Consider the following 27,414-nt stretch of genomic DNA (forward strand, 5'->3'; position numbering starts at 1 on the left):
CCTCATGCGAAGAGCTGACTCATTGGAAAATACCCTGATGCTGGGAGGGGTTAGGGGCAGGAGGAGAAGGGGATGACAGAGGATGAGATGGACAGATGGCATCACCGACTTGATGGACATGAGTTTGAGTAAACTCCGGGAGTTGGTGATGGACAGGGAGACCTGGCGTGCTGCGATTCATGGGATCACAGAGTTGGACATGACTGAGCGACTGAACTGAACTGAGCTAAGGATAAAGAAAGATTATAAACACCTTTTCTTCTCCACAAAATGATTTTTTTTACTAAAAATATCTGAAATGGAGGCCTCTTTAAGGAATCAAAGCTGATGTATCTGTTACTTTCTCTCCTTCACACCCCTATACATACCTAATTAAAATTCCTCATGGTAAGAATGCATTTCCTTTCCCCATTGCTTGTCCTTAGAGACTAACCCACTGCCTGGGCTACTGCCTGGCATACTGTCTGATCTAGGGGTCCTTAGAAAACTTATTTAACTGCCTCTCAAACAAATATATGAAAATTCTCTAAATATTTAAATGTTTTTCTAATTGCTGACTGACATATGCTATGCTTTTCCTTGCCTGACAGTGATAAAATTAAAATGTTATAATGAATGTTTCAGAGTATATTTTTAACTAACAAAAACCAACTGAAGCTGAAAAATTACCTTGTTTTGTGTTGTTTTCTACATCTCTGAAAAGAACTTAAAAAGGTTTAGAAAAGTTAAATAAATTAAACACAATATCAGGATATATACACACCCACTCCCCATCACACATGACCAGATTTTCCAGATTTGAATGACAGTACCTCAGACATAGTAGGATATTGTATTCATATTGGAAAAATCATGTAATCCTTTTAGCAAATATGCTAGATTTACTGCATTCTGCCATTTCTTAAATATATCTCAGGGTTAATTTTTGTCTAAATAAATGTACGAACTGTGGGAATAACTCAATATGATCATGACTTTTGGGTGTAGTTAATTGGACAATAATAATTCAGTTGAGACCAATATAAAATTTTCAAATGTTCATACCACTTCATACACATAAATGCAAAGGACACAGCTTAGGCCAGTGATTCTCAACTGGGGGTGATTTTTCCCCAGTAGACTTTTGACAATGTGAAGATGTTTTTTTATTGTCACAACTGTTGGATGGGTGGAGAGAGGCGTGCTCTTGGCAACTAATGAGTAGAGCCAAAGGACACTGCTAAACATCCTCTAATTCACGGGACAACCTCTCAGAACAAGTAATTATCCTGCCTCAACTGTCAATAGGGTAGAGGCTGAGGAATTTCTCATTTGGGAATTAAGATAATTATATTTTTATCATTCTTCGTGCCTTAGATTTAAACTGAGATGATACTAAATTTTGCAAATGTAACTTTAATAAAACTGGGCTCTTTTAATCTAGTCATTGCTTTTACATATACATGATATACAGCTCCACTTCCAGAAATCTTCAGAGCAGTTTATCTTTACCAACCTGTGCTCGAAAAAAATCGAAGCAGTGATTAGGGCACTCAGTATAAGCAAAAATCCTTAAAAATTCCCTGTACTCATCCTTTCCCTCAATTTCATTCTTTCATTAGCTCTCTCCTCTCCTTCTCTGTCCCCTTTTGTCTATGCTGAACGTGTGCAGAGTAACTTTGGATGCCCTTGTTCCTTGCCTTTTCTCTCCATGGCTCATCTGATCAGAAAACCAAAGACCCAGCAGATGGAGCCAATCACGCAAGCCTAGACTCTTTTTATTGCAGAAGACTAAAGGGTCTTCTGAAGGAGGGGTGTGTGTGTGTGTGTGTGTGTGTATCTGTCACACAAGTAAATGCTTTTGCTGTGTTACAAACCACTCCAAAACTTTGTGGCTTGAACAGTCATAATTCATCATTTCTCATGATCTGTGGGTTGGCTGGTTAGTTTATAGTTTAAAAATGAATGGTTTTCTGAGGAGTGCATACATGAGACAATGTGCCAGGCAGTGGGTTACTTTCTAGGGATACAATGATGGGGGAAACGCTTTCTTCCCAGGGTGGATTTGTAAGCAGGTATGTGTGGGGGTGTGGGAAGGGGGAGTTAACAGATGCATCAGCTCTGAAGCCTTAGATGGGTCTCAGTTTGCTGGTTTCACCGGGCCTGTGTTCATCTACAGGGTTGGCCAAACTAGAAGGTCAAAGATGGCTTGTCCCCATGTCTGGCAGTTGGTTCTGGCTATTGGATAGGGCATTTCAATTCTTCTCCACCTGGACTCTCATCCTCCCGTGTAGACCACTTGCTTTGCTTGGTGACTTTAGGACAGAGATACAAGACAGCTAAAATAGAAACTGTAAGACTTCTTAAGCCCTAGAATCAGATGATATAAAGTCATTTGTGCTGCATTATTGATCAAAGTCAATACAATGCAAGATCGGATTCAAGGAGAGAGGAAATCAGTTCTACCCTTGAAGGGAGGAAGGACAAAGTCACATTGCAAAAGAGGATGTATTTTGGAATTGGAGGCGTTTGTGTCCATAATTTAAAATCTGTGTTCTGGTCACTATGATTTATATTCTTTCTACATCAGAATGCACTCATCCCCTCTCAAGAAATCAAAAATGTCATCCAACTATGTCAGCAAGCTCCAACTCCAGTGCTGTGTGATCTTCATCAGGTCCAGACACAGGTGAGGCTCCTCAGGTGCAATTCCTCTCAATCCCTAGGCCTGGAAACTAAAAAGAGAGGTTACTGCTTCCCATTCATCCAACATGCAGTCTTGAGACAGGGAGGGACCATGGCAACAGATGCTTCTGTTCAGAAAAGGGAAGAATGGAAAGGAGATGGCAGTCATGCTCTGAAGTTATCCTAAAATCCAGCCAGGCACAGGTGGCCCATCCCTTTCATTCAAGAACAAGGGTCCTTCCCTGTCTTTTTGATAAGAAGTGGCTCATGTTTGTGGCTGACAGTCTTCTTAGCTTCTTCTTAGCCATATAAATTTGTGGTTCCAAAATCTTCTCTTCATTTTGAATTATCCGGTCCCTTTAGTTCCAACGGGCGGCATTTTTGCTTAACAGACTTGTTGGCTTTCTCTAAATCTGCTTGGAGTTTATCCTGTGCCCTCCAAACCCAAAGTCTGAATTAAACTTTGCCTCTCAGGTGAGGCTGCAGTTGGCAGTGCCCTTAAGTTTCTCAGAAGCTGGTTTGTCTGGTTGGGATCGTCAACCAAGCACTGCCTTAAATCTTTCCGAGTTCTTCACAATGGTCTTACAGTGACATTCTTGATTTACTGTTATCCTGAAGCTATTTTTTGCTTTGCAAATCTTTTTCCATGAGAGACTGACAATGACAGAACAATAATTTTTTCCACTGCACCATATCAAAGGCTTTCTATGTTTCCTCTAAATTCTGTTTGCAAACTTAATAGTTTCTTCTTTGGTTCATCTCCCTTTCTTCCAGGACCTTATCAGTTCAGTTCAGTCACTCAGTCATGTCCAACTCTTTGCAACCCCAGGACTTTATAATGCGCAGTTTAAAAAAGCCAGTTGACAGCTTTCTACAGGAAAATCCCCCTAGCCAGTTGCAAAAGTTCAAGTTACTTCCAATGACAGAATATATAATGCAAAAAATATGTGTAATTCTCCTTCCTGTCCCGGTTGGCAGTTTCCTCACTGTTCTTTGAGCCTCAACTAAGTCTCTTTGTGACCTTCAGCCTCCTTCCCCACCTCATCCCACGGCCAAGGCCACATGTTTTAGATTTCTATTAAAGCAGCACTGACCCCCAGTAGCAATATCTGTTTCAATTAGCCTTTGCTAAACCACCATCAGGACTTAGAGAGTTAATGCAATAATACATATGGTCTCCGCTGGTCCCGCGGGTGGGCTAGGCGTTTCCTCCGTTGACTGTGCCTGGGAACATTCGCTTGGCTCCGTTCAGCAGGAGGATCTGCAGGGCTGGCAAGTCCCCTTGCTCACGTGTCTGGCAGTTGGTTCTGGCTGTCACCCTGGGTGCCTTAGGTCTCCTCCAAGTGACTTTGTTCCTCTAGGACGCTGTCCCAGCTTCCTGGTGTGGTGGCCTCAGGACAGAGTTCATAGTGAGCCACGATGGATCCTCAATACCTTGTAAAGCCCAGCCTCTGAAGTTGGATAAAATCACTTCAGCCATGTTATTGGTCAAAGCAAGTCTCAAGGCCCAGCCCAGACTCTCTTGTTGTTATTCAGTTGCTAAGTAGTGTCTGACTCTTTTGTGACCCCATGGACTGTAGCCCACCAGGCTTCTCTGTCCGTGGGATTTCCCAGGCAAGAATACTGGAGTTGGGTTGCCATTTCCTTCTCCAGGGGATCTTCCTGACCCCGGGATCAGTCCCACATCTCCTCATTGACAGGCGGGTTCTTTACCACTGAGCCACCGGGGAAGTCCAGCCCAGACTCGCTCGGGGTGGGGGAAGCTGTCTCTCTATCCTGATAGGAGGAATAGCAAAACCACGTTGCAAAGGGCGTGCTGACCGGAATGGCAGGAATTTATGGACATATTTTGTAATCACCTATAGCCTGGTCCTGTAATTTTTTTCATGTATAAGTAAGTGAAAGTGAAGTGAAAGTCGCTCAGTCATGTCCAACTCTTTGCGACCCCATAGACTATACAGTCCATGAAATTCTCCAGGTCAGAATACTGGAGTGCATAGCTGTTCCCTTCTCCAGTGGATCTTCCTGGCCCAGGAATCGAACCAGGGTCTTCTGTATTGCAGGTGGATTCTTTACCAGCTGAGCTACCAGGGAAGCCCCTTTTCATGTAGATGTTTAATTTAAAATCTAAACATTGGGTAATTATAAACTGTTTCATTCCGTTGAAATATTCGATATACCTTAGACCCTACCCATATATTATATAACAAAACTAGTGATGATTTTAGTAACTATAAATCAGCAAATTGGATCATGTAATTTTGATCCCAAAACAACTAAAATTTTAATTTAGATCATTGAATTGAGGCTTTTATTAAATGAATAATGGCTATGTTGTCATCATATCTTTTTGTTTTTTCCTTTGTAGCCACATTTGATTGTGTTGAGAAATCCAGCCTGCTTATTTCTGCTTATAAATTGCCTTCCAACTTTTTTGAGGTGAATACATCTGCATCAGAAATGATGAAAAAACTTTATTAGTTGCAATTAGGAACAATATTATTTTAAATATTTGGTTTGTTTTAAATTAACATATTAAAAAATTTTTTTAAAAAATAAGTTAACATATTTACTCTTAGGAGACTTAGACATCATTGTCATCAAAGCAGCCAAAGAGTATAATTAGAGTCTGCAAAACCTGAGAAAGTTGCTCATAACTTATTACAAACTGGGAATGTTTTAATATGTGATACCCTAATGTTTTTGTCAGAGATGGCAGTGTCAGACTTAACAACTGTATCTATTTAAACAGTCTTTCTTTTTGGTATTTCTGTATTAAAGATAATATTGATTAAGGATGGATATACCTAGAAATCCAGTATTTTGATTTTTATGATTGTTCACAACTCTGATAAAAATGTGCATGTTTATGTGCATACCCATGAATGCAATGCTGTATATCTCATAAATAAATTCTTATGGACAAATTTGTTAAATATGTTGAAATACATTAATTTCAATTACTGTTAGCATTTTTAAAGATACCATCTGTTAAGAGGATATTGGCATTTATGTTAATCTTTTTAAAATTTAGTAATGCTAGTTAACAGCTGCTGATGGTTGGGTTCTGTGTCACAATTTTACATAACATATGTATATAGAATAAATTTATTAACAAGGCAAAATGAAAATGCAGTTAACATACTTCTAGGCAGCAGATTTTTCGTGATTGATTGCAAAGTCTCTCAATAGCCCAGGTTGCCTTTTCCTGTGGTCTCTGGGCTTCCAGGTGCATGTGTAAGTCACTTAGGACAAGCCACGGTTGTGAGAAATCAGCCAGTCTTTGTTACCATGACTCATCAGGAAAAAAGCTATTGACTATAGTCAGGTGACAGTTTCTGAATCATCAGATGTAATCATCTTTGCTGCATTGGGCCCCATGTCTGCACGTGTCACGATCTTGCCCTGGAACAGCAGGGTACTGAGGAAATATATAGACAGGGCCAAGAAATACAGAAATTGAATATTAGAGCTAGCTCTCTTCATTTTTCCCTCATTTTTTAGAGAGGGATATTGCCGTGGAATTTGGGGATTATCACACATGATAACATTACCCAGGGTCGTGTGCAGCCAGCAGCTTTCCTAGGTAGACATCTCTCTAACTCCTGAGGTCTGTAGTACCAACTCTTACTGAAACAGAGGCAGTGATGGAAGCCGCAGGGTTGAAGGACCTAGAAAATTTTCGTAACTAGTTTTGTGTTTTTTTTTTTTTTTATTCTCACAGTGTGGCCTTTAAAAGGAATCAAGTTCAGGCTCTAGGAGAGGGGATTTTGAGCTGCATCTGCCCAGTAACACTCACCTGGATCAAAACTTGGTCTTGAATCAGAGCCCGTTGCATGTTCCTATCGGGGGGCACCCACCCCCTAATCTGGCTTCTCGTCTCGTCTCTCCTCTGTGCTGATGCTGCTATTCCATCCAGATATTTCAGGATGCATTTGTAGTAGGCATGAATTCTCATAATCTTTCCTCTCAAACCTGCTACTTTTTTCTTCTCTCCTTCCTCCTTTCCCTCCCTGCCTTCTTTTTTCTCCCTATTTCAGAAACTTGTGGCATCTGAAACTTGGCACTGCCACTGAGTGACCTTGGTGAAAATGCTTAACCTCTGTGAACTTTGGTTTCCTTTTTTTTTGGTTTTTGGTCATGCCAGCGGCTTGCAGACCTCTGCTCCCTGTTGGGGAAGTGTGGATTTTTAACCACTGGACCACCAGGCAATTCCCCCAGTTTTCTTATTTGTAAAATGGACTTAAAGTAGTTCCTGCTTGTAGATTTGTTATAAGAATTCAATGAGTTAATAAATATTTATTACACAAGACATAATAATTAATCAATTTAAATGTAATGTGATCTATAAATAGATAGGGAAACAAATGCCTGATACATAGGGAGACTTGACCATTATTATTATTTGGGTTTGTTTCTGGTAGGTGCTTAAAAGTTAAAAGTGCATGTTTAATGTGATTACAAATAGTGGTTTCTTTAAATTTTATGAACATATCCAGATTTTCTCTCAATTTAAAGACTTTGCTGTGTCTTTTCTTCATGCATTCAGTAGGGTTTATATGTCACATTTGTGGTCATTGGGAACAAAGTTACTGTCCTCAGGCATTTATATTCCACCAGGCAGTCCAGGATTCTGACCTGAAGCCCAGGAGAGGTTAGCTCCAGAGATAAAATCTACCTCTCTAGAGCTTATGTTTAGACTTCAGCCAGAAGGTTGGTTTTTTTGTTTGCTTTTTAGTTTAAAAAGTTGAAATTACATTTCTTTGAGCATCACCTTTCAAAGGTGAGGAATTGAAGTGATATCTTTTTCGTCTGTGATCCTTATAATGATCAGTTTATATAGCAAACAGCTGACACTCAATAGATGTTGGTGTAGAGAGTAGAATTCACCTTTTCCTTGAAAGTGGTTATGCCATTTCAATCATTTAAAAACTATTTTATCTATTTTATTTAGCATTTTGGGCTGTGTCAGGTCTTAGCTGCAGCATCCTTCATTGCAGCCCAAGGCCTCCAGAGCATGTGGACTCTGTGATTGAGGTGCATGGGTTCAGTTGCCACTGGCATGGGAGATCCTAATTCCTCAAGCAGGAAATGAACCCATGCCCCCTGTATTGGAAGGCAGATTCCCAACCAATGGGAACCAGGCAGACTTCCACCAGGAAAGTCCCCTGGCCTTCATCTCTTTATATCTCTTAGTTAAAGCTTTCTTGAAGCAGACCTGTTTTTCTTTGTATATTAGGCTTCCCTGGTGGCTTGGAGGGTAAAGCATCTGCCTGCAGTGTGGGAGATGCGGGTTTGTTCCTTGGGTCGGGAAGATCCCCTCGAGAAGGAAATGGCAACCCACTCCAGTATTCTTAACTGGAGAATCCCATGGATGGAGGAGCCTGGTAGCAGTTTAAAACAGTTTTCGTTTATTATCTCCAGATTCTTGTGGGTCAGGAGTCCATGCAGATGGCCGTGCCCTCTGCTCATGGTCTCATGAGTCCGCAGCCAGGGTGCTAGCTGGGCTGCACTCTCGTCCAGAGCCTGAATGAGGAAGAATCCACTTTCAAACTCATCCAGAATTCATTTCCTTGTGTGTGATGGAGCTTCTTCCAGGCTCTTGGCTGGAGGCTGCCCCCTTACCCACTACTTCCTGACGCAGCCTGCAGTTCTCTGCTCCAGGACCCTCTCCAGGGATTGGTCACATCTTGGCTATTTGGCTGTTTAAGCCAAAAGGAGAATCTCTCACTCCAGTCAGCTCAGAAGGAGTCTTACATGAAGTAACACGCTCACGGGTGTGGCATGTCATCACCTTTGCTGTCTTCTGTTGAGTAGAAGCAATTCACAGGTTCTGGCTGTAGCTGTCCACACAAAGGTTGTGGACTCTAGAATGTGGAAGGTTTTGGAGGTTACCCTATAGTATGTTCACCACACTCCCCAGTGGGATGAAGTCCCCGTAATGCTTCTATCTTGTTGCATTACTGTACCCTCCACTACATACTTCCCCTTTCTTATTTCTCTCCATCTCTAAATATTTACCCTTATTATAATTTTTTTCTACCTTTTTCTTCCAGTTTTATTGAGATATAATTGACATGAAGTGCCATACAAGTTTAAGATGTAGATCGTAATGATTTGACTTACATACACCATGAAATGATTATCATAGTAAGTTTAGTGAATATCCTTCATGTTATATAGATACAAAGTTAAAGAAATAGAAAAAAAAATGTTTTCCTTGTGATGAGAACTCTTAGGATTTGTGGTCTTTAAACCACTTTCATATATAACATCTAGCAGTGTTAATTGTATTGATCATGTTGTATATTACTGTAGTGCATTGTTCTTTGCATTATAGCAATAATAAAGTACTTAATTTATCTTTTAATTGGAAGTCGCACCTTTTGACCACCTTCATCCAATTCCCCTCCCCCCATTTCTGCTAACCACAAATCTGATTTGTTTTTCTATGACTTTGTTTGTTTTTGAAGTATAATTGAAAAGTATAAATACTATGCTAGTTTCTGTTACACAACACAGTGATTCACTATTTCCATACATTTCAAAGTGATCACCATGATAAGTCTAGTTACCAACTGTCACCATACAAAGATATTACATAGTAATTAACTATATTCCTCACCCTGTATATTTCATGCCTGTGACTCATTTATTTTGCAACTGAAAGTTTGTACCTCTTAATCTCACTCTCCTATTTCTTTCCTCCCCTCAGTGCCTCTAAGCAATCACCTGTTTGTTCTCTGTATCCATGATTTTTTTTATTTTTAGATTTCACATATAAGTAAATCAAACAGGATTTATCTTTTTCTTTCTCACTTATTTCATTTAGCATAATACCCTCTAGATCCATCCATGTTGTTGCAAATGGCAAGATTTCATTCTTTTTTAATAGCTGGCTAATATTCCACTTTATAAATATGGATTTACACCACATCATGTTCTTTGTTTTTTATCCATTCATCTATTGATGGGCACTTAGCTTGTTTCCATATCTTCGGTATTGTACATGATGCCACAGTGAATATAGGGGTGCATATATATTTTCTAAATAGTGTTTTCATTTTCTAACTATCCAGGAGCAGAATTGCTGGATTGTTTGGTAGTTCTGTTTTTAAATTCTTTGAGGAATCTCTATACTGTTTTCCATAGTGGCTGCACTAATTTATATTCCTTCCAATAGGGCATGGGGTTGTGTTTTCTCTACATCCTTGTTATTTTCCCCAACACTTGTTATTTGTTGTGTTTTTTTTTTTGTAATAATAGGTGTGAGATAATATCTCGTTGTGGTTTGATTTGCATTTCCCTGATAATTAGTGATGTTGAGCATCTTGTCACACACCTGTTGGCCATGCGTCTGTCTTCTTTGGAAAAATATCTATTCAGATCCTCTGCCCACTTTTCAGCTGGATTTTTTTCTTTTTGATGTTGAGTGATGAGTTCTTTGTATATTTTGGATATTAACATCTTATGAGATACATCATTTGCAAATATCTTCTCCCATTCTGTAGGCAGCCTTTTTGTTTTGTTGATAGTTTCCTTCACTGCAAAAACTCTTTAGTTTGATACAGTCCCATTTGTTTGCTTTTGCTTTTGTTTCCCTTGCCTGAGGATGAATATTAAAAATTTGTTACTAAGACCAGTGCCAAAGAGCATACTGCCTATGTTGTCTTCTGGGTATTTACCTTTAAAGTCATTGTGGCAGAGACCATGTCCTGTTTATCTGTCTGCATCCCATAGAAGTTAGTTGGTCTCTGTGAACTTTAAAAAAAACAAACAAACAGCTTATTGAGTTTAATTATTCAATGAGTTTTCAGTAAGTGAATGAAAATAAACATATGGCTAAAATATTGCAAATTTTGAAGCATTTGCTGATGATTTTTTAAAAAAATAGTCAAATTGCTTAATATATTTGGAGCTTTATTGATTTTTCCTTCAAGGTAATAATTGACAAGATGACTTACAAGACAAAATAATCTCTCTATATTATTATAGATAATTAGGGCTTCCCTGGTAGCTCAGTTGGTAAAGAATCTACCTTATATATAGCATATATATTATATATAATAATCATTTCTAGAATTGTATGACTATGAATTTTTTCATGATACAACTTCCTGACTTGTTATCTAACCAGATAATTCTTTTTCTTCTAGATGAGCAAGAGATAGTACAAAAACGTACTTTCACAAAATGGATCAACTCTCATCTGGCCAAGGTAAAGAAAACTCCCCAGAGTTCTATGTTTATTTAGTTTGAGCCAATAAATCATTAAATTCACAGTATAAAATAACACTACCACGGTCATTGTCACTATAACTAGTTAGTGTTGGCAGTCCTGTGAATTTAATTGTCACCTAAGTGTGGCATTTGCTAACCTTGCCTTTAGATAATCAACAGATAACCAGAGTAAAGAGCAGTTACTTCATGTCAATTCCATGAATCCTGATGGAATGTTTCATCCACTTCTTTCTTCTGTACTAACCTGTGTGCCATACCAGAAGGAGAATTCATGCTAGATTTTGTTTGTATTTGTTTCTATTTGGAACAGAAGGAAACAATGAATGGTCTACCCTGAGCAAAGAATTTTATCTGAAGAGATTGTGATGGTGTCTAGACTCTCCTCTCAAGTGCTTTTATAGAAAAGTAACTATGGGGTCAGGACACTACAAAGACTAATCATTCTGAGATTATGCATACTGATGTTGGGTGGTGTCAGAAGACTATGTATTCATTCATTTTAATTATTCTGAACATAAATATTAATGTAAAACAAATTCCCAGGTAGGTACACTGCAATAAAATTAATCTTTTATAATGCTGATGAACAAATGTGTGAACCAGAAAACATTGCATTTGCAAAAATAATGTCGATGATACAATGATTTTCGATATTCAGCTGGAGGATCTTTGCTGAAGTGCTGCCTGTAGTGTTCAAGGTATAATCCTATTAATATGAGCAACTTTTGACTGGGGACTTCCCCCAAAGCTTCTTTCATCATTCAGGAGCAAACAAAACACAACAACTAATTTCAGTGGTATGGTACGCATTTACTGCTTACTGTTTATGCTAGACTTTGGAGACAGGAAAGAAGATAGTAAGACACTTTCCCAGGCCTTGGGAAGCTCACAGTCCAGCAAAAACTGGAGCCTAGCATAACGTGTCTAGATACAGGATTCAATAGGATTGTCTTTTCTGAGATCTCTCTCCAAAACCTCTTGGTAAGATGGGAATTCTCTGGCCCAGTGGCTGCACCCAGAACCTCCCTCTGACAAGACACTGAAGGACTTTGGGGCCCATTTTCTCAGGCTTAGGAGGGCGCCATCTCTCCATGGCCACTACTTACACTAGAGACCGGTCATCTTCCGCGAAATTCTTGCTTTTCCAAAATAAAAATAGAGTTATTGTTTTTTCATATTGTGAAGTGGTTACATGCTAGTTGTAAATCATTTTGATAATAATCCTTTTAGAAAAATGTAATGAAAGTAAGTGAAAGTGTTAGTCGTTCAGTCATATCTGACTCTTTGTGACCCCATGGAATGTAGCCTGTCAGGCTCTTCTATCCATGGAATTCTCCAGGCAAGAATACTGGAATGGGTAGCTGTTCCCTTCTCCAGGGGATCTTCCCAACCCAGGGATCGAATCCGAGTCTCTGGCACTGCCGATGAAATCTTTACCATCTGAGCTACCAGGGAAGCCCAATGAAAGTAAAAATCACCTTAAATCCCACAATCCTGATGCAACCATTGCTGAAGTATTGATCACTGTTTCCCTTCACATGGACATGCACAATTGCATGTAAATGCTTCTAGAGGATACTGCTCTGTATGCCTGACTTCACTCAGCACACCCTCCCATGTCAATAGATACAGAGTCATAGAAATGTTTTAATGGCTGGATAATATTTTTTATTGTAAATATAATAAAATTATTTATAATTAAAGTTACTATAATAGTTGCCTATTAATGATCACTTAGGTTGTTTCCAATTGGTTAATATTATATAAAATACCACAGTGAAAGTCTTTGGTCATATATATATCTGTACACTTGTGTGATTTTTTTCTTCTTAGAATAAATTTCTAGAAGTAGGTGGATAGTCCACAAGTATACACATTTGTGGGCTTCCCTGGTAGCTCAGCTGGTGAAGAATCTGCCTGCCATACAGGAGACCCTGGTTCAGTTCCTGGGTTGGGAAGATCCCCTGGAGAAGGGATGCGCTACCCACTCCAGTATTCAGGGGTGTCCCTCGTGGCTCAGATGGTAAATAATCTGCCTCTAATGTGGGAGAACTGGGTTCAATACCTGGGTTGGGAAGATCCCCCGGAGGAGGGCACTCCAATATTCTTACCTGGAGAATCTCCATGGGCAGAGGCGCCTGGAGGGCCACAGTCCCTGGTATTGCAAAGAATCTGACGTGACTGAGTACAGGACAGCACACGCACATTTATAATTTTAATAAGTAGCCAAGAACTTATGAGAACTTCCTCACACTATTAATAATCTTGAAGATTAGCAGTATTTTCAAATCTGAGTGGTGAAAAAGTTTTTAATTATTTTCATATTTATTTTTTAGTGGAGTTGAATATCTTTGTGGGAGATTTTACAGTGGAATTCCTGGGATACACTTGTTTACATACCAAATTCTTAAAAAGAAGTTAAAATCAGAACGTGTGCCATGGCACACAGTATTCAAAGGGCCTTTGTGGAAAGATTGTAGGCCAGGAGCTCGTTTTCTACTTTACTTTTATCACCATTTTTTCATTGTTTCAAATTGCTTTGCATATTTTTGTGCTAAATGGATATCGGAATACTGGTATGTATCCTTTTCTGTTCTTTTTCTTAGTCCTGCTAGGAGACCTCACTCCTGCTATTATTCCTGTCTAAATCTCTAAGTCCTACCTTTAATGTTTAGTGCAAACCTGTCTCATTCCTGAAGTCATTTCTGACCACATGTGAAACAGTGAGTCAGGCCCCAGCAAACGCTCCAGAATATAAGTAGTTTCCCTGGCAACCACCGCCCAGCACCATCCCCGTGTCTTCTCTGCTATTCCTGCCTCTGGTTTGGTAGAATCGGAAATCTCCTCCAGAGCCTGCAGCAGGTAGAGAAGCTCAGCGTGTCTTAAGTGATTTCATACTATTTCATATCTCACCCTCCCAACAACGCTGTGAAATCTAATTATGCTGATTATTGGAATTCACAGTGGAATATTACTTAGCCATAAAAAGAAACACATTTAGGTCATTGGTAGAGGGGTGGATGGGCCTAGAGTATGCAGGTCATACAGAGTAAGTCAGAAAGAGAAAAACAAATATTATATGTTAATGCATGTATGCAGAATCTAGAAAAATGGTACAGATGAGCCCATTTGCAGGGCAGGAATAGACATGCAGACACAGAAAACAGACGTGTGGACACAGGGAGGGGGAAGAAGGGTGGGGAGATGTGGGAGGTTGGGATTGATGTATATACACTGTCACATGTAAATAAATAGCTGTGGGAAGCTGCTATATAACACCAGGAGCTCAACTCGGTGCTCGTGGTGACCTAGACGGATGGCATGAGGGTGAGGTGGGAGGGAGGTTTAAGAAGGAGGCGATATATGTATCCATATAGCTGATAAACTTTGTTGTACAGCAGAAGCTAACACAACATTGTAAAGCAACTTACTCACATTGAAGAAAGAAACCATAATAGCTCTGAGCACAAGACTAAGCATCATTTGCTTAATAAAACAGCTGCAGCAGAGAGTCTTCATCTTTCCTTACTTTATGAGACTAGTAAAGACATCAATCACATGAGGGAAAACAGTGATTAATTTCTGGCACCATGCTAGGTGCTTAACCCAGGTTATTTTATAGCGAACTTCATCATACACCTGGTCTTTGGTGCTGCTGAGGTTTTAATGCAGGTGTAAGCCTGAAGTCCACTTGGTTCCCTACCTTCCACCGTTTTATGTTGATGGTATCATTTTGAAAGACCCAGAACAATTACTCCCTCCACAGCTGCTCCATTAGAACCTCACTGCCGTAGAGATTTTGTTGTTGTTTTCTCCTCTGTACTTGTTATTTTTTGTTTTCCTGTCTCTTGACAACTGAAACAGTGATGCCGATACTTGTTATCCAGAACTTATCTATACTGACATCATGGTATCTTGCCAAAACCACAACTCCTTTGGAAAATATTTTCCTTTTTCTGATTCACTCATAGTTGGAAAACACTTCGAAAGTCAAATCCAACCCATGACCCTGCTTTGACACTTGAGAGTTTTAGGAGAGCTTCAGAGTGGATGTTTGGGTCTGTGACTGTCTTGACAGCTGATCCCATGATTCCTTGTTCATCCTTCTCTCTCGTCCCCACCCTTTGCTCACCTTTATTCCTGAGTTTCCTCCCGTCTGAGTTTCCTATTCCAGCATTGTTTCTGGCTCATTCTCCCTCCCACCCTGCTTCCACTCCTGTGTCACCTCCATCTCTCCCACCCTATCTCACCTTCCATTGCACCTCCACCCAGCTCCCTTCCATCTGTATCTCAATCCCGTGTCCCTGCTTCATCCCTATTTCCATCTCTATTTCTCTCTGTATCCCTTCTCTGTAAAAAAAAAAAAAAGAAAAAACAAACCATGCAACCTGTACATCCTAGGCCTCACAGTATGGTTGAAATCACATTTACATATCCACCCAAATTTAAATGGAAGCACACACTTCCCTCCCCAATGCAATGCGCTCACTTGCTTCTGAGACCAATGCCTTTCTTGCAGCAGAAGCAGGATCAGGTTGATATCTTTGATCTGGCCTCTGGACACTGTAGGGCTTTCCTGGTGGCTCAGCCGGTAAAGAATCCGCCTGCAACGCGGGAGACCTGGGTTTGATCCCTGGGTTGGGAAGATCCCTTGGAGAGAAAGACTACCAACTCCACTGTTCTGGCCTGGAGAACTCAGACCATACAGTCCATGGGGTTGCAAAGAGCTGGACACGACTGAGCGACTTGCACTTTCGCTTTCTGGACATGGTGTCACTTTTCCTGCTGTCTGTGAGAAGGCTTGCTCCCAGAGCCAGAGTGTGTCCGTCACTCCAGGTGTGGACAACATGCTCCTGTACAGACACACAGACACACACACATTTTAGTTACCTGGGTTCCGCAGAAGTGTGTATCATGCCTAGAGTCTTACCAAGTCTCTTGTGAAAGCACCTGTACAGACACACAGACACACACACATTTTAGTTACCTGGGTTCCGCAGAAGCGTGTATCATGCCTAGAGTCTTACTAAGTCTCTTGTGAAAGCAATTTCTTAAATTTTTGGTCCTCAGCTCCTACTTACCTTCCCGCCCCCCATTTTATTTTTTGAAATTGGGGTATAATTACTTTACAGTGTTGTGCTAATTTCTGCTATACAACGAAGCGAATCAACCATATGTTTACATAGACCCTCCTCCCTTTGGGTCTCCTCCTCCATTCCTCACACCCCATCCATCTGGGCCACAGAGCCCTGAGCCGATCTCCCTTTGCCATACGGCAGGTTCCCATAGCTATCTGTTTTACCTTTTAATGACACGTAGATATCTTCCCTAGCCTCTGGTTTTCAGTCATAGAGCAGGCCCCAAACCATACTTAGAATAAAAATGTTTCTCATTGGAGAAGGAACCACAGAGAGGCAATTTGATCTGCCTCGGGGTCTTTTCTTAACCTCTAGAGATTCAGGAGCCAACTTTTCTTCCTCCTTCTTGCTTATGAAATACCAAGGCCAGTGGTTTGTCCTGCTCCAAGGATGGAGCCCTCATTTCTGTCAGCCTTGAAACGACCTGGTGTTTTGTAATTTGTTGGGTCAGATTGAGTCCGGTTTGGTGTACTGTTTGTGTTCGTTTACTTTGTCCAGTAAATACGCAGCCAGCTTAGACCGGGTATTAGTCAGCTGTGGCCATAGACTGTGTGGCTTAAATCAGGCAAATTTATTTCTTGAAATTCTGGAGACTGCGGAGTTCAAGATCAGTGTGTTGACTGATTCAGTTCCCAGTTCTCTAAAACTGAGAAAGGAGAAAGGTGCTAAATTGGCAGGAAAAAGAGAAGTTTCAACTTTTTTCTAGAATGCAAATTGTAAATATTTTGCAGGATCTCTATTGCCTGAGAGATTTTATATAAGTCATGAGGATTTTTATGGATTTAAACTAGGATGATAAACCATCTCACCCTAAATTCTGTGATAATGTCTTACTACTATAGTGCCTTATTTATTTATTTATTTATTTATTTTTACTTTAAAGTGAATTTTATTTTTTATTTTTTTTCAATATTTTTTCCCCAATTATTTTTACTAGTTGGAGGCTAATTACTTTACAATATTGTAGTGGTTAAATCCATGGCTGATTCATGTCAATGTATGGCAAAAACCACTATAGTACCTTCTTTAAAAGGCAAAGTTTTATAGTTTAAGCAAACTAAACAAAAATAAATAAAGCTTTTATTTTAAAGAACAATTTACAAGACTTCTTATTTAGAAAGAAAGCTTTGTATATCAATTATATTTCAATAAATTGGAAGAAAATGATTGTATCTGTTTTCTCAAAGGCTTTTTGGGAAATTGACCTTTTCCGAAAACAGTTGGTGATGGGTTTAAGAGCTTCAATGTTGAATTGAGAAGCAAGAAAATTTCCTCTTCTGTCCTATGGTCATTTAGTCTTGGCTGTACTGAGAGATGTTTAAAAGATGCTTCATGGACATGCATTTGGGGAGGCTTTTTATTTCAGTTTTGTTCTAGGCTGCTTTTCTCAGTTGCAAATAAGTAAAATAATTACTGCTAATTAAATAAAAGAATAAACTGTTTCATGCATGACATTTTATTCGATTGTAACAATTCTTTATAAATATTTTGACAAGAGTATGAAGTGATAGGGTACAAATGAGAGAGCAATCTGTTTTCAAAAAACATGCTTTTCTCAAAACAAAAGTTTTCTTAAAAGTAAGAAAAAGAACCTGAGAATTTTCTGTAGATTGTTCAAACTTGTGGATACTATTAACAGTTTTTTAAAAATATTTGCTGTTTTCTAATTGAACACTCTATGTTTCTGTACTTATGCTAAACATTGCAAATCACAAATTGTCGATACAGTGTGATATAACATTAGCAAATGTTAGTTAATTATTTTTATTTCATATACCTGGTAGTTCCTTTCCAGGAAGGGAGTTTCATATTTAAATGTGGACCCTATAATTTTCTTTCTCTTTTTAAGAAGAAACCTGACTCTTTCTGTTCTGTCTTCTCTGTCAGTGAAAGAAGGTAGGATATTTGTTTTTTAATTAGCCCAATATCAATCCATGTGATAGTTTTTCAAAGTTAGATCCTAATTCAGCGCTAGCTATCACCACTCATTGCTAAATATCTTTCTAAATTCCAGGGCCACTGTTCATTGAACTCTTATCCATGTGCCAATTACTTAGCTACTTTATCTTTTATTTAAATCTCACAACAATCAAATATAAGTATTATTTTCACCATGTTATAGATTGTGAACCCAAAACTTAGAGTTAACTAATAAGCTCAAGGTCATATAACAAGTAGGTGGAAAACTAGATTTCAGTCCCAGGACTGCAAAGTTTGGGCATTAACCACTGTGTTTATGCCCATGCTTCATTTGACGAGCTATTCATGCAGCAAATAATTTTCAAGCACCTCTTATGTGCTAGGGATTGCGGGTACTATGGTGAACAGAAACAGCTTAGTCCATGCTATCATGGAACTGACAGTGTAGCAGAAGAGACAGCAATTACAGACGTGTGTGTGTGTGTGCGTGTGTGTGTGTGCGCGTGTGTGTGAAATTCCACGAGTGGGGAAGTAGAAGGAGCACAGGGCAATCGCACCCAACCACTCAAGTAACCCAATGGAGGGCCTTAGGTTTTCAGAGGAAGAAACATCTGGCACCTGAGAAATGTCTCGAGATTGGCTAGGTAAAGGAGCTAATGTTTTCAAAAGTTGAAGGGTAAGAAAGAGCTTGATACAGCAAAGGAAATGGAGGAAGCTCAGAATACCTGAAAATACAGATTCCAGAAATGGGTTGGCAACACAGAGAAATGAGACTTAATTGAAGGTCAGCCGTTAAACGGGTTCTGATGTCGTGTTATGGTCACTGGGACACATTAAAGAATCTTAGGGAAAAGAAATGGTCACTCTGGGCTAAACTCCTCTCTCAATCTCTTTCTCTCTGTCTTTCTCCCTCCCTCCCTCCTTTCTTCTCCCTCTCATCTCTCTGTCCCGCCCCATTTCCCCACACCCTCTCACATAAATTAAGAGCAGGAACAGCTGAAAGTGGAGTTGGAGTGAATTTGCAGTAAGTCAGATGAGAGGTGAGGATGCTCTGGACTGAAATAGTGCTGGGGGAATGGAGAAAAGTGGATAGATTGAAAAATGTTATCAAAGGGCAGTTTGATACAACTGAGTCATTCCTGGGAAGATTGGGGGAGAAGGAGTCAAGAATGACTTCTAAATTTCTGTCTTGAACAAATGATTAGGATCATTCACAAAGACAGAGAATATAAGAGACTTTGGGGGAAAGCTAATGGGTTCGACTACAGATGGAGAAATTAACTTGGTAGAGATGGACCCATTTGAAATGGCAATTCAGAAGTTACTAGCCATCACTGGGAGTGACCAAGTCATGGCAGAAACCTGACTCTAGCAAATTGATGAGTAAATGAGAGGGAAAGATGCTAGGATTTGAGTGTGTATTACATGTTCAGGAGTATTAGCTAAAGTAGAACATAGGATCTGGTAAGAGCTGTTTTGATAAAGAGTGGTCCTAAGTGTGTATTTATGGAAGGGAAAGCTCAAGAACTGGTAGAGAGGGATAGGCTGATAAAGAAAGAAGACAAGGTTATTTTAAGACACAAGTCTCCTGAGGAGGCAAAGTGGGGAGAAAATCCAGAGCACAGATAGAGGGTGGATATTCTCACAGAGATGAAGAATACTTCCACCAAAGTCCCCATCTCTGAGACCAGAGTGGTAATGGGAAGGAGGGTGTGGATGTGCCCAAGTTTGAGATGGGGGAGAGAGGAGCACAGAGTGGGGTGGACTGGAATTTGAGGGGATTCCCAGCTGAAGGCGGCATGCAGGTTTTTTTAGATCTAACACAATAGTCTACCTTTCTGAGCAGACAAATTTATGAAAAACATTTTTTAAACTGACAGTTAAAATGTGCTATACAGAGTGAAGTAAGTCAGAAAAAGAAAAACAGATATCGTATATTAACACGTGTATATGGAAGCTAGAAAAACTGTGTTGATGAACCTATTGGCAGGGTGGGAATAGAGATGCAGAGGCAGAGAACAGACTTTGGACACAGCGGGGGAAGGAGAGGATGGAAAGAACTGAGAGAATAGCACTGAAGCATATACATTATCATATACATATACATTACATTACATATACATATACAGTATCATATGTAATGGGGAGTTGCTATATAGCACAGGGAACTCAACATGGTGCTCTCTGACAACCTAGAAGAGTGGAATGGGGTAGGGGTAGGGGGAGGTTTAAGAGGGAGGGGGCGTATCTAAACTTATGGCTGATTCATGTTAATGGATGGCAGAAGCCAGCACAATGTTGTAAAGCAGTTATCCTCCAATTAAAAATAAATTAAAAAAAAAAGAACTGAAGAAATGTGTTCTTTCACATTTTAAAATGTATCTATCGTGGTGAATTTCTAAATTTTAAGCAAAATTCAAAGGCTATTGTACACTGTCATGCTGTCCCCCAAAGATACCAGTTTAAAGATGTGTTTTCCAAAAATTTCTCCCCCAAAGTTTTACTTTTAATTAGAAAAAGATAGTATAAAAATCATCTTAAAATTAACATTGGTTACACTCTGTTATCAAATGGTTATAGTTTCACTTTTCTGTAAATTTGTCAAATGGAATAGAATGTTATATCTGTATTTAAATACCTTGGATTCATTCTTTATGATACATGGCTTTGACATAAATATATGGTTTGACACTAAGTCCTTTGGGAAAAAAGATAGGTCTGAAATAGCCATTGTTTAGTGTTTCTATAAAAGGAGCATCTCTTTCAGTATGCAGTAAACAACCCACTCCACATCTGCCAGCCTGAGCTCTAAGGGGCTGTGAATAGGAACTGAAGACTGTAAGGACCGACTCTCCAATGACCTCAGTCACGAGCATCTCCTCACTTCTTAGATGAGCTGGGAAAAAAAGCACCGTTAACATTGTTTACATTCTGTGTGAGTTTGCCATAACAAAGTGCAGCATACCGGGTACCTTCAAATGAGAAATTTATAATCTCACCGTCCTCAAGGCTTGGCATCCATGCCACCCTCTGAGACTCTGGGCAGAATCCTTTGACTCTTCCTCTCCTCAGGTGGTGGCCTGGAGCACATGGGATTCCTCAGTTTGCAGCTGCATTAGTCCAATCTATGCCCCTGTGCCTGTGTGAGACTGTGTCCAAATTCCCCCTTTATATAAGGACATTGGTCACGTTGGATTATGACCACCTCCCCACCCCCGGCCATGACCTCATTTTATCTTGATCACTTCTCTAAAGACCCCACTTCCAAATAAGACCACATTCCAAGGTACCTGGGGTTTAGATTTCCATGGAGGGAGCACTGTTCAACCCATAATAGGTTCTATTAAGAGCACATCTTAACACCAAGTCAAATACATAGACTCCTTTAAAAGGAACACTTTTGACACTCCCTGCTTTTTAATAATCCTATGGATTATTAGTAATGACTAGTAATGACTTTGATCAACATCTTCACAGACATAAAATATCACTTTGGTGGCTGCTTTTGTTCTTCTTCAGTTGTCTTTCCACCACTGGTATTAAAAGATAACATGGAAATATTCAAAATTGAAATTTGATCCTTCGGTTTCTTGTACTCACTTTGGTGGGACTATTAATGAACTAAGATGAGATTAAAGAGGCAAAGAGGAAAAAGTAAATGTAATAATACACCCCAGAAACAATTCTTTAGTTGATTTTGTAAAACTAGTTTGGTAATCCTAAGCATACTGACACATTGTTTCCAAATATGCAACTAAAAGATTAAAAAAGAAAATTGTCATTTCAAAATAAATGGCATTTATTAAGAGTTGGATATGACTGAGCAACCAATGTTTTGGGCTTCCCTGGTAGCTCAGACAGTAAAGAATCTGCCTGCAGTGTGGAAGCCCAGGGTTTGATCCCTGGGTAGGGAAGATCCCCTGGAGAAGGAAATGACAACCCACTCCAGTATTCTTGCCTGGAGAATTCCACGGACAGAGGAGCCTGAAAGGCTGCAGTCCATGGGATCGCAAAGAATTGGACATGACTGAGCAACTAATGTTAACATTAATTTGTTAGTAACAGAAATGTAGACATAGCAAAGTTTATGCAGCTTGCCAAACGTTTTGATTATGTTTATCAAAGTTCCCTCTTTTAGAAATACTTTTTATTCATACATTTATTTGATAAATATTTTAAAATGTTATTTGGTATGCTTAGCAAGATTCTAGATACTGAAAATGCCACAGTGAACTAAACAGGAGGAGTAACCCTTTCACCATGATGCTTTTATCCCATTTGGGGAGATGGACAGGAGAGAAAGAAAATAGCTCTTCCGTTGAGAATAAACTGAAGAGGACACAGGATGAAGGAAGGAGATAAGGTAGAAGATTGTTGGGTCATTCAGATGAGAGAGGACTGGCTTGGACCAAGGTCATAGCTGTGGAGGTGGTAAGAAATGGCTGGATTCTGGGTGAATTTTGAAAATAAAGTCAACAATTTGTTGATGGATCAGCTGTGGAGTATGAACAGAGATGAAGGATAACTCCAGCTTCATCTTGAATAAAACAAATGAGGAGTATGCTTCTTTTAAACTATATAATGAGAAAGAAGGATTACACGTGAAACTTGTTAAGAGCAGTTTTTCAAGCAGATTTAAAGTTGAGCCGGAGGGCAATCAAATTAAATAATTAAGGAAATGGAAACACTTATGCTATCTGTCATGGGAAACAGTAAAGAATGGGAACTATTTTCTCTTTTTTGCCAAACAGAGGTGGAAAATAATCACAATAGTGCTGTTTTAAAGGGAGAGAAGGATAAACAGATAATGCATAACATTTTTTAAAATTACTTCACTTGTTTCTGGAGATAGTGGTAATGTCTAATTAGATTTTCTGAGTAAGATGACAGAACATTTTAGATGCTGAATTAATTTTCTCTGGCTCCTGTCAGTGGTTATAATCACAGCTTTACTCATCTAGTCCAGCTGTTTCGGCATTTTTAGACAGTTTTGTGTGGTGGGCTTCTTGCCAACCATTGGGGGTAACTTGTTCCATATCTGTAGGTCAACCTCACTTCCCTTCCCACTCTCCTCTCTGTTCCTGTTGTTTGGTTTATTGTTCCTGCCCATCAGATAACCGGCAGAGCATGTGAACATGCTCCACTGGTCCCGGGATGGAATGTCTCTCCATTCCCCGCCTCTCAGCCTGTCATATAGCTCCCACCTGGAACTCATGGAAACCAGAGGTGGGAGTGATTTATCTCGCTTGCTCTAGAAGTGAGGGGCCTTTGTGTAAACAGAAGTGTCGAGGTACACAGAACACACCTTGAGATCCAGCCTTTGCCTTGAGACGTCTTCATGTACTGCACAGAGGCCATCTGGGGAACATCTCAGGCGGTGATTGCACATCATGGTCAGCAAGTCTGATCGTGCCCGACAGCCTGTGTGTTTCAGCTGGAGTGAAGCATTATCTGTGCTCCAGACCTTTTCTTTAGGTCTTTTCCAGTTCAGTTTTATTGGTATCGCTAGACGTGTAGGAATCATGAATTTTAAAGCCTGAGATATGTATTTAGCAATTTAAAGTAAACTGCTGTAAGTTTTATATTATTAAAGGCACAGACATGGCCACAGAGGGACATGGTGTGAGTGGGGCTGATTTGTGTCTAATTCCAATGTATATGTATGCACATATGCGTCAGTATTTCTCTACATTTCAAAATGATCACTGCAATAATCTAGTTATTGTTACCATAAAAAGATATTACACAGTTATCAACTATTTTCCTCACACTGTACATTTCACACCTATGACTCATTTATTTTGTAAATAGAAGTTGTACCTCTTATGCTCCCTCACATATTTTTCTCCTTCCAAAAACCCCCTTCTCTTTTGCAACCACCTGTTTCTTCTGTATATCTGTGAATCTGTTTCTGTTTTGCTATGTTTGTTCATTTGTTTTGTTTTTGTTTTTTTTAGATTTCACTGATAAGCAAAATCATACAGTATCTGTCTTTCTCTGTCTGATTTATTTCACTCAACATAATACTCTCTGGATCCATCCATGTTGTCCTAAATGGAAAAAAATTCATTATTTTTTTATGGCTGAGTAAAATATATTCCATTGTATATTTACCACATCTTAATTCATCTCTTGATGGGCACAAGATAGAATAAATAATTCTAGGATGTGTATTGAAAGACAAAAGACTCTGAATAGTCCAAACTATCCTGAGAAAGAACAAAACTGGAGGCATCATACACTCTGATTTCAAACTATACTGCAAAGCTACAGTAATCAAAACAGTATGGTACTGGCACAGAAACAGACACATAGATTAATAGAACAGAATAGACAGCCCATGAATTTGAGCAAACTCTGGGAAATAGTGAAAGACAGGGAAGGCTGGTGTGCTGCAATCTACAGGGTGGTAAAGAGTTGGACATGACCTAGCAATTGAACACACACACACAGAGCCCATAAATGAATGCACATTTCTATAGGAAATTAATCTATGATAAAGGAGGTAAGGATATACAATGGAAGAATGATAGCTACTTCAATAAATAGCTTTGAGAAAACTGGACAGCTACATGCAAAAAAATCAGATTGGACTACTTTCTCATGTCATACATGAAAATAAATCTAAAATGGATTAAAAGCCTAAATGTAAGACTTGAAATCATAAGATTTCTAGAAGAAAACATAGGCAATCCACTCACTGACATCATTCTTAGTAGTTTTTTTTTTTTTTTTTTTTGATATGTCTCTTTGGAGAAAGGAGACTAAAGCAAAAGTAAACAAATGGGACTATATCAAACTAAAAATCTTTTGTATAGTGAAGGAAATGATCAACAAACTGAAAAGATCAACTACTGAATGGGAGAAGATACTTGCAAATGACATGTCTGAGAGACGGTTAATATCCAAAATATACAAATAACTCATACAACTCAATATCCAAAACACAACATGATTGAAAAATGGGCAGAGGATCTGAATAGATGTTTCACAAAGAAGATATACACATTGCCAATATGCACATGAAAAGTGCTCAACATTGCTAATCATCAAGGAAATGCAAATCAAAACCACGGTGAAATATCACCTCCCACCTGTTAGAATGGCAATTATGATTTCTATATAGTTTTTAAAATGTGAGAATTCCTTAACTTTTCCTTTCATAACGAGTAGTTATGCCCTTTTTCCTCAAAATTATTCTCATATTCCTTTTTCTCCTGAGTATTGCAATTTTCTGAAAGTGAAAGTTGCTCAATCATGTCTGACTCTTTGCAAGCACGTGGACTATACAGTCCATGGAATTCTCCAGGTCAGAATACTGGAGTGGGTAGCCTATTTCTTCTCCAGGGGATCTTCCCAACCCAGGGATTGAACCCAGGGCAATTTTCTAGGGGCATAAATCAACATGTGGCATAGAAAATATGATCTTCCTATATAAGTGAAAATATGAAAGTAATGGTCAGTAAGGATTAAACATGTACTAGCACTTATAGACTAGTAAATGCTCACAAGTTATTCTCATACACACAATGACAGAGAATAGATTGTTTCCCCAATAGAGGCAATGCTCAGTAGAAGTTATGCCAAAGATCCCCATGTTTTCTCAGATTTCATAAAGTTGAAGGAGAAATATTTGGTCTCCTTTAAGTTCTAAGAGTAAAGGAATAGATCTCATTGTATGACGTTAAAGGGGCTGCAAAAATAAAGGAGGAGGAGAAAAAAATTAGATAAAAATACTCTGTGAGGCCTGTTCCACTCATGAGTTAACTACCAAGGTCACAGCCAGGATGTACACTTTCCCTGAGTTTCAGAGACTTTAGACAATCCTCTGACAGCCAAAACTTAGGGCTTAAGCCTAGTTTGAGGAGAACTTCTAGAAGGAAGTAGCTAAGGAAGCCAAGTACCTCTTTTTTGTTTGTTTTCTCCATCTCCCTCTCCCCTCAGTCAGGACATTCCATTCTTTGAGATTCATCATGAATCTAAGATTCATCATGAATATCTGTAGAATATCTAAATGTGATTTCCAGAGCCAAGAGTATACTTTTTCCAAACACCGTACAAAACTAAGAGCTTATTGTAATTTTATCTTAATAAAAAATAAATAGCTATGGTCTTAAAATGTGCCCGGTAGATTTCTGTCTAGTGCTTGAAACTGTACATTATCAAGCCATGGGAACAAACTACATTATCTCTATTTTCCATTAAGTCAGGCTCCAGTGAATTACTCTCATTTCTATCTCTTCATTTTGGCCTCTAGCACCATGACCTGAATCCTACAAAAAAATCAGATTTATGCTGTGAATACTTATATATATATATGACAAGAGAGGCATTTTTAGATGAGAGGTTTTCTATTAAAAGATTGTTTCAAAAAGTAAATGCACTGTTGTCACGATAGAAAAGATCTCTCTATTGACCATGCAGTTCAGTTCAGTTCAGTTCAGTTGCTCAGTCTTGTCAGACTCTGTGACCCCATGACTTGCAGCATGCCAGGCCTCCCTGTCCATCACCAACTCCTGGAGTTCACTCAAACTCGTGTCCATCGAGTGGTGATGCCATCCAGCCATCTTGTCCTCTGTCATCCCCTTCTCCTCCTGCCCCCAATCCCTCCCAGCATCAGGGTCTTTTCCAATGAGTCAACTCTTTGCAAGAGGTGGCCAAAGTATTGGAGTTTCAGCTTCAGCATCAGTCCTTCCAATGAACACCCGGGACTGATCTCCTTTAGGATGGACTGGTTGGATCTCCTTGCAGTTGACCATTAGCTATACATAAATGGTACTTTATACAAAATGGGAGAGCAAGACTTGTCCAATAATTACTAGGACTTCTTATTCTAGTATAATTTTTGGTAACATCTTTTGATAAATAAAGTGACCTTATGCAGCATGTACATTATGTAAAATTGGATAAAATTTGTAGAAATATGAAGATCATTTTCTGGGATTCATTTTTGCAAGCTCTTTGCATTCAGAGGTTTGTTTTCTTCCTCTTTTACTAGTTGAGGTATTAAGTCAAGAATTTATTACATACTAGGTTCTCTAATCCTGAGTGTTGAAATAGTTGCATATTATAAATTACATAAGCATTTTTTATTTTAAAGAGAAATATTTTGTCCAGTTTCTAGTTAGTCTGCTAACAGTCATCAGATTGCATCTCTTTACTTTGGGTAGGAATATATTGGTGAAAAAAATTTCAGAAGCAACTCATACTTCCTATAAAAAAAGAAAATTTTGCTTATCATTGCTTATTTTGCTTCATATCATTATCTCTCCAAGATTCCAAAAGGTAACTTGCAGATAAGCATCACATATCTCTGTTGAGACATACATCTATGGGTGAGGTGCTGTTCTTGGTATTATGTATATAAACATATATTCAACTTTCTTGTCCTCCAGAAGTCCATGATCTGAATTCCTGAGGACACAGACTTGTGAATAACCAACTGTAATGC

At 39.1% G+C, this 27,414-nt stretch overlaps 1 protein-coding gene across 1 annotated transcript in view; it reads left to right on the forward strand.

The window, feature by feature from the left end:
* The window catches only part of SYNE1 (spectrin repeat containing nuclear envelope protein 1), a 483,739-nt gene that overhangs the window by 73,247 nt on the left and 383,078 nt on the right, over positions 1-27,414 (forward strand). Inside the window, 1 exon segment of the mRNA XM_070461436.1 lies at positions 10,821-10,882. Coding sequence (XP_070317537.1) covers positions 10,821-10,882 — 62 coding nt within the window.

Source organism: Odocoileus virginianus, chromosome 34, assembly GCF_023699985.2.
Source record: "Odocoileus virginianus isolate 20LAN1187 ecotype Illinois chromosome 34, Ovbor_1.2, whole genome shotgun sequence".
Lineage (NCBI taxonomy): Eukaryota > Metazoa > Chordata > Mammalia > Artiodactyla > Cervidae > Odocoileus > Odocoileus virginianus.